The sequence below is a fragment of the Fundulus heteroclitus genome, chromosome 5 (assembly GCF_011125445.2).
Source record: "Fundulus heteroclitus isolate FHET01 chromosome 5, MU-UCD_Fhet_4.1, whole genome shotgun sequence".
Classification (NCBI taxonomy): Eukaryota; Metazoa; Chordata; class Actinopteri; order Cyprinodontiformes; family Fundulidae; genus Fundulus; species Fundulus heteroclitus.
The window spans coordinates 12,657,327-12,668,767 of NC_046365.1; the positions used below are offsets into that span (position 1 = coordinate 12,657,327).

At 41.9% G+C, this 11,441-nt stretch overlaps 1 protein-coding gene across 4 annotated transcripts in view; it reads left to right on the plus strand.

Moving 5' to 3' along the window:
* Nucleotides 1–10,014, plus strand: part of zcchc7 (zinc finger, CCHC domain containing 7) — a 67,972-nt gene extending 57,958 nt beyond the window's left edge. For all 4 annotated transcript variants that reach the window (XM_036136927.1, XM_036136928.1, XM_036136929.1 and 1 more), the window contains exons 8-10: nt 3,750–3,845; nt 6,081–6,198; nt 7,321–10,014. In XM_036136927.1, coding sequence (XP_035992820.1) covers nt 3,750–3,845; nt 6,081–6,198; nt 7,321–7,940 — 834 coding nt within the window. In that variant the 3' untranslated portion in view covers nt 7,941–10,014. The remainder of the gene's footprint in view (nt 1–3,749; nt 3,846–6,080; nt 6,199–7,320) is intronic.
* The last annotated feature ends 1,427 nt before the right edge of the window (nt 10,015–11,441 follow it).

Consider the following 11,441-nt stretch of genomic DNA (forward strand, 5'->3'; position numbering starts at 1 on the left):
TCACGCTGGCGACAGCAGAGTGAGGCTTGTGGGCTCAGCTTTGAGCGCTAAGAATAGAAAGCGTACAACTTACATTTGAATGGGTTAGCTTGTTTCCTCTGTTCGACCTTCCACGGTGTGACCAGATTACCGCCAGCCCCTGCCCCAAAAGAGTGATTTTTTTTTTTTTTTTTTTTTTTCCTCCAGCGGTGGCAACCCTCCCTGCTTCACCCCTGCATCGCATTATGATCACAGTCCAGGAGCGTTCTTTTTATTTTAGACCGGTGGGGGATAAAAATGTGATTTCCCCGTAAGAGTCGCTGACGGACGTTCTTTGGGTACCGGTATCGTCATTGAGCAGGACTCTGGGAGGACATAATTCTGGTTCTGAAAGGCAGCAAGAATCAGATCTTGGTATTTAAGCTCCACTTGCTCTCCGGTGTGCAGCTCCACCTTAGACAATTTAGTTTCTCCTGCTTAGTAAAAGTCATGGTGTTTGCTAATTTAGCAGTGAGAATAAAGGGGATTAAACGGGACGCGTCCCGGTGAATTATTGTCTGAGAAGATGTTTACCTTCCAGGCATTTCTTCTCAGCCGGAGTATAATCCTCCTGTTTACCTAATACGTATATACTGGCATGCTTCTCTCCCACACACCACAGGGGCGTGTTTGCTTTGGTATGAGCCCAGTAGTCTGATGTTGGGTTGCGGAGCTGCTGTCTATGATAAAGCAGGCAGAGTCCGTCCCCTGTGGGTCCAGTAGCATATGCAAACCTCTCCCCATTGCTGCAATAACATATGCAAAACAGTGCTGTCGGCCCCGGCCCCCGTGCTCCCACCAGCCGTTACTGTTCAGATCCCACACCCCCACACCCCCCACTCCTCAGACGCACTCGCACAAGCCTGTTTGCTCCTCGGATTTTGTTTGATAACTGTGTGTGTGTGTGTGTGTGTGTTCCTTCAGATTGTAGTTTGTAACAGTCTGAGCTTTGTGTTGGCCGAAGGATTATCACAGCTTTGCCACCAGCAGCCAAGGCGAGGAGCAGGAGTAGAGCGGGGGGGCTTAGTATGTGTAGGGACAACTGTGGGAAAATGTGTGTGAGAAAGAGCACTGGTGTGTTTGTGTGTGCACGCATGAGAAGCTATGGATGGTTGGCTGTCTGTGTCCGCACAGTAAAGCCCTCTGGACCAACACACACACACACACACACACAGACACACACACACACACAGACACACACACACAGACACACACACAGACACACACACACAGACACACACACACACACACACACACAGACACACACACACACACAAATGGCCACCAGTGTCTTCAGGGTTGAGTCTACTTGGAGGTTGACCGGCTTTTCTGTTTCAGCAGTTCAAGAAGCTCCATGAGCTGGAGAAGCGCGGTCTCTTGTTAAATATCCCAAGTAATTGGGGTCAGACGTTTGTTTGTTTTTTCATTTCTGACGACCCTAAGGGCGATTGTCACACTGGATGCTGAGGCCATAACTGAGCCTTCTGGTTCAGAGACACATCTAAAAGATGCAGGACACTGCTGACGTAAGATTCATTAAAACATTGGTAAATGGTGCCAGTTTTCTAACTAGTAACTCATATTAACGTCACATGAATGTTAACCCCAGTCTATTGATCGCTTTAGAAAACATCCATTTTAAAGCCCTACAGTTGCACCTACATTGCTGTCTTGATCTCTTGGAGGCCCTGACAACCAGACATTCACATACAGTAAATGAAACACAACATTTTTGTCTCTACCTGAGATTGGATCGGATTTAACTTTTGCTGTTTTAGGTCAGCTGGAATTAACAAAAACATTTTATTGGCCAAATGCCAGAATACTGGGATCAGGACTTCGTCATGGCCACTTTCAAAACCTGGACTTTTTTGTCCTTATGTCAATATGAAACTGATTTGGCTCTATAGTTGGGTTCGTTGACCTTTTTGGAAGATCTGTTTGTGCCTAAGCTTCAGCCTCCTGAGTGACGTCTTGAGGTGTTAAGTCTTTACGTTCTTTGCCAATGCCGTCTATTTTGTGAAGAGCACCAGTCCCTCCTGCATAAAACACCCCGACAACATGCATTCCCTGTGTTGGAGAGGTGTTCTCAGGCTTGCAACATCTCTCTTTTTCCTGTATATGGAAGGATGAACTCACTCTTTTATTTATTTCATCCGTCCACACTACATGTCTCCAGAAATTAAGCCCTTTGTCTGAGTCGATTTGCAGATTGTAATCCGGCTTTCCCGTGTCACTTTTGTAGTAATGGCTTCTTCCGTCCTGAGCAGCATTCCAGGCCGTGTGGGTAACGCACTCGTTCCCTTTGGATAATGACCCTCAACCAGAATCAGCATCTGTTCTGGGTTTCATACACACATTCTGACCAAAACGTGTTTGTCTTTGGGACACAGGGAACAAACTGTCTCCTGAACAGCATGACGGCGGCAACGTGTTCCTGCAGAGGATGTAAATATGCATCATGTCTGACCAGTCATACTTCCAAGACTGCTTCGATCTCCTTGGGTTTCCCCTCGTTTAAATACTAAAGATGAGCTCTGTAAGAGTGGAAACATTTCAAGGATAAATGTTCCTCCGGTTGATTTAATATTGGTTTAGACAGACAGCGACCCACGCACACATTCGTCGAAAGCCTTTTGCCAGCCTTTCACACCGCTATCACAGGTTGGTGGGAGAATACGAGGGGATTTAATTTCTTCTTTCTCCCTCTCCTGTGCTTTGCTTCATTCAGTCCATGTGCTGGATCAGACTATGTGGAGATAACGCAAGCCCAAGGTCAGGGAGGAAGAGACCTACAGCCAATTTACATGAGAGATGAATGGGAAGAGGGGCAGGAGGGGTGGAGGTCTGGGGGGGAGGCGGGGGGGAGCTCGAGACCGGGACTTTGATCTCCTTAGGGTGCACATGCCAGTGTTAATGTGTGTGTACGTGTGGTTTGCGAGAGGTCTGTGATCTCATGGCCTTTGTGATGGAGATGGACCCGGCAGGCCCGACCCGATAATGACGCGACGCTCTAATAGCATTCATCCCTTCCACCGCAAAACTACTCAAGCGGAAAAGAGAGGGAGAGAGGGGCGAACAAGAAGGAGGGGAAAAAAAAAACAAATGTGAGGGGTAGATGTTGGTTTGCTGGGGAGCATGGGGGGGGGGGGGGTTAGGGGTGCAGGTGGGAGGCGAGGTGAGCTAAGCTATGTTTAAGAAATGACGTGCGCCGCAAATCATTTGTAATCTCAGAATCAGGCTGAGGGAGAGAGAGAGGCGGGGGACCATAGGTGATCGTGTGTGTGTGTGTGTGTGTGTGTGTGTGTGTGTGTGTGTGTGTAAGAGACATTAGCAGTAAATGCACTCTCCCTGTGTCTCCTTTCTCTCTCTTTATCAGTGTATATTTGCTGTGGGCGCTGGAGCATGGAAGGCTTTCAGAACACTGGCCCATAGGGGACGGGACCCTGTGTCCAACACACACACACACACACACTCACACACATACACACACACACAATTACTTATCTTACGGGGTCATTACAGGCCTCTAACTATACCTTGGTAATCAGCAGTTCATATCAGCGACCATATTCAGCCGTCCCCAACAATGGAGAGCATGGGAATGGTGGCGGACGGCTAGACTAACGGAGGGCTGAACCTCTGTCTCATTGTGTCCTGTTTCCAGACGAAACACAGACAGATGAAGAGTTGGTCAATGTTGGTTTGATTCACCATCTTTCTTTCCTCAGACTAAAAAAGGTGCTCCTGTGAAGCAGCAGGGAGACGACAGCGGTCAGTCTCCCGTCTACTGCTACAACTGTTCCAAGAAAGGACACTATGGTTATGTGAGTACCCTGAACCTTTCTTTGTCCGTCCAGCTAGGTGTTGCCTCTGCCTCCTGAAAATATTCACTCTGTGAAAATATTCACAAACCAGCTGAAAATATTCACTCTTCCATGAAGTCTTGTTGGGATTTTAAGACCAACAGAAACTTGTGCTTGATTGTTAAGTAGAAGGAAAATGACACACAGGGTTTCATCTTGTCTACTTGTAAAGAATAAATGTGAAAAGTGTAGTAACTATTTGTTTTTAACCCCCTTTAATATAAACTCTCACAGAGCAAGTTTTAGTCTGTGACCTGAAACTGACAAAGCCTAAAGTCGGGCCGGGTCAGAAGAGCGTTAATTAGAGAAGGCACCAACCACAGAGGAGCCATGATCAGATGGGGATAAATGTCGACATAACTATTAGGTTCTTATTCCTTCAGTCGACCAGTCTACAACTCCCTCTGAACGCAGCATCCTAAGAGACATGGTGGTGGAGGGGAACATCGACAGTGTTAAATAAAAATCCTGGAAGAAAACACAGTCTGAAAGATTTGAGACAGAATTTCCAAACGCAGCAACTTTGTGTCTTCTCGTTTCTGTGATGATGGCCAGTACTATGGCAACCTGAAGACTTCTGCATCCCTCTGGAAAATGCACCGTATTTCCCTTTTCAGAGAAAAGTTAATCTCTTTTTAGACTACATTTGCCTGAGGAATGGAATAATAATAATAATAATGTTCAACTATTATCGACCTTTTCTCGGTCTCCCCTGGTTCTTTTATCTGATAATGTGGTGTTTGTGTTGTAGACATCTCTAGTGATAAAAAGACTCTTCAAAACGTAACTATATTTTAACATTTTTAATCTAAAAGACAGGGGAATGTTTACAGTCATTACTGGGTTCTCATAACAACACAACGCAACCGGTATCTCAGAACCTCGTTAGTTCTTACAAACAGACCTTATAAAGGAAGCATCCGAAGAAGAGTCCGTTTATCTGTAATTTCCATGGCAACCAACTTTGCAGTTTAGTCTAATCTGTAATCTCATAATCTCTTACAATAATAATAATAATCATTAATAATAATTATTCACATCTCAATATAGAGTTTTGATCCCATTAGGTATGTCACCTACAATGTTTAAATCCAAAAGTGTTAAAGTTTATAAAGCTTTGAGTTGGAAAATGTGTATTAAAAACGATTTGTTTAAAATGCTCACTTGCCTAATCATTGTGTACAGAATGTATAACAGAGCACTTACCTTGTTACTGGACCAGCTTCAAAATATCTGGTGGACATTAAACATAAACAGTTTTACAGTTTGGTATTATAATCTTTGATAAGTTGTTAAAATAACTGTAAAATAAATATAATGTTGACACCAGCTTCTGACTTTCCATCGTGTGTCTCTACAGCTGGTTATGTGTCACTGTTGGCGTGGCTTAAATCAATTACCTGTTTGGAAAATTAAATAAAGATAATGTAAGAGGAAGCAAACTAAACAGACAGCAGTGGTTTTTAAGGAGACACATCACACCTCAATCTAAAGAAATTACAGAGCAGATGAGAAGCAAAATCACCAACGTCAATCAGTTTGGAAATGATTGCACAGATACTTTGAAGGTTTTGTGTCTCCAGTGACCCATTAGCCACTAAGACAGCAAATAAATTCCTCAGTGAAGGTCACGTTTGCTACGAACATCTTTTGATTTCCCAAAACTCCTGGGAAAATGTTCTGCGGACTGATCAGACAAACGGGGACGTTTCTGGAAGGTGTGCGTCAAGGTGGAAAACTAACACAACAGTTAAAAAAACAACTCAACCCAACATTCATGGTAGTGGTATTTTCCACCAATAGTGGCACGGCTAGTTATTAGCTCCAGGTTGTTTTGGAGATTGTTTTTCTCTTAAACAGTGAAACAGTGATGTGAAACATTTGGGTCAGGACCAGGTTAGTAGCCCAATATTATCATACTCTGCCTGCTTCTGTTTGATATAGTGCTACGTTCAACCAATTTCACAGATGAACCTTTTATTTACAGCAGCCTCGGGTTATTGCCCCAAGGTCTAAAGGTCTGTTTTAGTCAGATTTCAACCTTGTGTTCAGAATGTAATTAAATCAGCAGATGTCAGAATGTGATAAAATGTAAGTTTCTCTAAGTTTAAATGTGAAGTGATGCTGTTTACTATCCTTCTGGTGCCTTAGCTATATAATTTCATGTTAATATAAACTTGTGCACGCTTTCCTCAGGAATGCACACAGCAGAGGATGTTCAGCGGGGTTTTTCCCACCTACCCGTTCGTCAATTACTATGACACATTGGAGGACATAAGCCGCAGACAGCACAAAATCAGGCTGAAGGTTAAAGGTGAGTCGCACGCAGCCAGTGGAAAGTAAAAAGCCACAGCTACATTTAGGACTTCCACTAAGGCCTATTTCCCCAATGAATTTTTTTAATTGATTATTTAATCAAGCGATTAATTTAAATGACCCTTTTTGACCTAAATGACCTGCATAATCTCTCTCGATCACTCAGAGTCCTGTGTCCTCTCTAGCTTACTCTTCAGCTCACTCCGCAGGTTTTCTGTAGGATTTAGATCTGGTCCCTTACATTAAGAAGGTTGATTTTGTGTCTGGGGATCTATTTCCGTGTTGATTTGGCAGAATATTTTGAATCAGTATAGTCTTCAAAGACTCAAAGAGGAAACGCCTTCATTTTCCTGACAGAGGACTTTTATTGTATTCCATGATGACGTGCGTCCTCGGTCTTTGGTTGAGAAACAGGCCCACAGCATCACTGATGCTCCGCCTTACTTAACAGTGGGTATGACCTGCTTTTACACGTCTCCATCCTCTTTTCCCCCCAAATCCTCCTCTAGAGTTTGTTGCTGAGAAGCCTCGACTTATCCTCATGAGAGCAGTTCACGTAGTTTCAGTTAAAGTTGCAGCAGCGTTTTGCAAACTTCACTTACATGATGATATGAAAATACGTTGTTTTTTTTCCCCACGGTTTCCTTCAGGACCTCACAGACAAAACTTAATAGCCCCAATATACCAGTCTTTGCTGACATTTAATCATGTCTAACAGTGTCGTTTGAAGATATTTTTACCAACCTTGTAGTCCTGTATATTAAAAAAAACTGCTTCGGTTGTGTTAAGCTTGTAGGAAATGTTAGGGGTGCCACATTGGGGATGTTGTTAGAACCTTTTTTTAAAATGTTGGGTTTTTTTCCCCACCAAATACATTTTTTTGAATTAAAGAGTGTTTCTGACATGTTCGGTATGAGATTCTGTTGATAAAAAGTTGTTGTAAAAGCAGAACTTATTTTAACACTCCCTATGCATCTTTACCTGGGGAGCCAGTATCTATGGCAAGCACTATAAGCATACATTCTGTGTTTTGATTTGCTCATTCCTAACACATATCTGACAAAGTGAAAATCCTTTAAGTTCCTAAATCCTTCATTTTATTTTATTTTTTTGTCTTTAGCTTTAGCAGAAAAAGGCCGTCTGTCTGCTGCATCTCCAGCACCTCCAACACCCGGACCACCGAAGAAGAAACAAAAGGTCAACCACCACAAAGACAGCCCCCACCAGAAGCTTAGGATCCACCAAATCCCAAACAACTACAGCCCACGTCCAAGTCACATCATCTTTAACGACGATGACTTTAACGACGTTACACCCAAAACAAAGACTGCTAAACGGCCTCAAAATGGTGGCAGTTCAAAACCATGGAAGCCTAAAAGACCCGTACCCACCACAAGAGATGCGCCGCCAGTGAGTAAACTGGTTGTCGATGAAGCAGATGACTTTCCCAGAGGGGGAGGGCCTCAGCAAGACAAGGAGCAGAAAATGAAAAGGAGGAGGAAGCATAGAACAAATAAGGTTGATTTATCGATGGCAGAGGGGCAGAGGGACTGGAGTCCTGACCGTTTTTGCAGCACTGGAGGAGAGTGGAGCCGAGGCCCGAAATCAAAGAATCAGTCCGGAGAGAAGAAAAAACGAAGGAAACGTGCGCACAAGGGCGCTAATAAACAAGCGGCTCGACTTGTGGATCAAGAGGAGGATAATTTGTTTCTCATTAAACAGCGAAAACGCAGCAGATAGCAGCAGGGCGGGCTAGGTTGCAGGTTGCATCAGCGAGGATGTGTAGGAATATTTAGTTATTGAGTTTTAAAGCATCACAACTGAAGTCAGAATTATGACTTTCAACGCCTTACTGGGACATTTCACAATTAACATTTGGACATGCTCGCAACAAAGGCTGTAAGGAGCTGCATTACAGAAACCTGATTCCACTTGACCTCCATTTTCATCATTGTAGCTCACTGAAATCTGATCAGAACATCTACGTATTTTGGCCAGCACAGTATTAGTTAAATATGGAATTGGGATGTTATGGTTAGATGCTGTAATACCGATATTGGTTGCAAACATCCTACAGTTTCCTCACGCTTTTCTTTTCTAATCATCACAATGCGGCCGCCACTCTCAGTGAGCTATAGCATCACTAAAATATATAAAAGGTGTGAGAGCAGAAGACGGCATGCAACCAGTTTAAAAATATGAATAAAATAGCTCAAATACTGCATCCAAGCAGTCCATTGCAACAGTAACATTGTACATGTGAAAGAGTACAGTAACAACTGCAGTTTAATATATTGTGTGGCTGTATACATTTAACATCAATTCTACTGCTTATAATCAGCTCTAAACTGTCTGACCTTTTTATGTTTTTAACAATTTCTTCAGGTTTTCAGTTTCACACCGGATTAAATCAAAGCTCCCAAGCAGCAGATGTTGCTGTAAATATTCAAACTGTTGGTGAAGCGGTCGTTTTGTGTGATCGGTCCAGTTGGACGGTTCATAAACCGCGTTGTGGGTCACAGTTAGTTGCTTGTGACGGTTATAAATAAGCTGGAAGGGATGCGTGTGTTGATGTGGTTAGGGTCACAGTAAACGTTCCCGTTTGTTTCCGCAGTGTAAAGTTACTTCCTGGTCCCATCTGTGACGGAAGCGCAGCAAGATCTGCCGCTCTAAACAAAGCTGTGATATTTTCCCCTTTTTTTTTTTTCTCTTGGAGATAAAGGAGAGAGAAAAAAATACTTTTTTTAAAAACACGCTTTGGAAACAACTTTTTATTCTGACTTTAAAACATACATTTTATTGCCAGTTTAATTGTTTATCCAAAATGGATGGTCAGACTGTTTTGTCTAAGGGTGGATAGTTCCTGTAGCCGGTGTGGCGGCACGAGCCCCAGCCCTCTGTGTGACGCGTGGCTCCAACGCCGACCTGCAGACAGCCACTGAACACCTGCTGGATTACATGAATCACCGACATCTCTGATTGTGTAACCTTGTTCATTTAAATTATGTTGTGCAAAGTTTTGTTTTGTTTTTCATGTGCCTCTGGTAAAATCTCGCTTAAAAGTCTTGCAAACAAAAAAATTAAATATTAACGCTGTATTAACACAGATTAAAAGTGACGGAAATCTGTGAAAATTGTTTTATGATAAAGGCCGATCTATACAATTTCTGTAATGGTTCTAACTATTATTATATTAGCTGCTGGCTGTTATAGGAGACACTGCAGAGTGAGACTTGGGACGCTGTGGAGGCCGGAGGTCGTTGTCGCTCACAGGGAAGCTTGTCACAAAGATCTATGTTATTTCTAACACCAAGAATAAAAACCTGGGATTTAGTCAATTTTGTGTAACATTAATTTCTGTGCCAAATTTCAGTACATGCTCACACACTTTTAGCTGAAAATACTTCTTTGATAGTAATGTGTGTATAAAAAAACAACAACTGGATTTTACATTTTATCAGGTATTTTCTTTCTACTGATTGATTTATCTGAAGTGGTAAACTTGTGAAAGGATAATATTGCTCTGGTTTAATCAGTCAGGCTTTAAAGTCTTCTTATATATATCTTAGGAAGGAATAAGAAGGAAACAAATCTAACAGTAAGTGGGAGACGCCTCTACCTTCAGGTGATCCTCTGCAGTAGGCATGTCTTTTAGCTTATAACCTGATCATCCCACTGTAAACCCAGATATACGACTTTCTTTGCATCAAACCGTTTATCTTTTGTACTTTTCTGTGATTCCTTTTTTTTCTTTCTGTAATATATTTTCCAATAGGTTGCAAGTAAAATCCCATAAAGATCACATTTAAAACGGGCTACTTGTTATGTTGTTCCTAACCTTTGAAGGTTTCCACATTTGTCACGTTACAGCCACAAACTTCAATAGACTTTATTGAAATTCTACCACTACTACTACTTCATTCATAAAGCACTTTAAAACAACAGTAGTTGCAACAAAGTGCTGTACAGACAATGATATTCAAAATGGAAAGAGCCAAAGATTACAATAGAAACATAAAAAAGAATAAGAGCAAAATTCTCAACGTGTTAAAAACCAAAAAATAAAAATGTTTCTTAAGGGGAGTTTTAAAAGTGGACAACAAAGGGGCACTACAGTAATTGAGTCGAGTTGTAATGAAGGCAGGCTGTACTGTTGTGAAATGTGCAATAGATCAACACAAAGTCAAACATAGATATGAAAAGGAAGGAAAATTATACCGAAAAGGAAGGAAAATTATACCGATGAGGGATTTCAATATTTTTTTACCCATAAAAATCTTAGCTTTAGGAACTCCTTTTTTTTAAATATATATATCCCCAGAAAAATAGTCTTGTACGCCTTTGATTGCTATCAGAAGGCAACAAATTGGTATATAGAGTCCATATAAATAAGCCAAACTTGGAACAATTCATGGAGCTCGGTTTTATTCTTCATCTGCAATTGGAAAGCGTACCTTAACAGGAGACCATGAAGATCAATAATCAGAGAAATGGCCAAGATTTCTGTGCTATCTCTGGGGGAGCTGCAGAGATCCACAGCTCGGGTGGGACAAATGTTTGACAGCACAACAATTTGTTGTACACTCCACAAAGTTCCTTCTGCTTAAGTGTACTGCGTCTTAGGTGCACAAAGGAGAGTTACTGCACGTCCTTCCTCCGAGCTGTTGCTGGACCGTACAACTACCAGTGCTCCCAACAGATTTAGGAAGTTTTTTTACATCCCTGCTGTTGATTGCATAGTTTTTTTGATAGATGGTCTGTTGCAGTTTATATGTCCGTTGGAATTCTACCAGTACTACTACAATCAAAAAGTACTTTAAAACAACAGCAGCTGCAACAAAGTGCTGTACAGACAATAATCAGTATTCAAAATGGAAAGGGCAAAAGATTACAAAAGCATCTTGTAGGCTTCTGAGTCTCTATGGCAATAAGTAAGCCATCCTGAAAAGGCTATTTCAAATCTTGAAATTTTGCCTACAGGAAAAAAAAACAGGACATAGGGCTCCATTACTGAAGGTATAATATTAAATCAATTTCTTATATGTGCTGGCACAGAAACCATATCTGATTGGTCCCTTGTACCAATTTATTTTTTTACCCTCACAGTGTCACTTTAAATATTAAGGCGTTAACTGTTTAGCTTCAGCTGTATTGAGACAGCTTCACAGTTTTCATCTGCTAGACTAGGGGTCTGCAACCTTCAGTCCCAGAGTCGCATCTAGCTCTTTGCCTCTAAAGCTG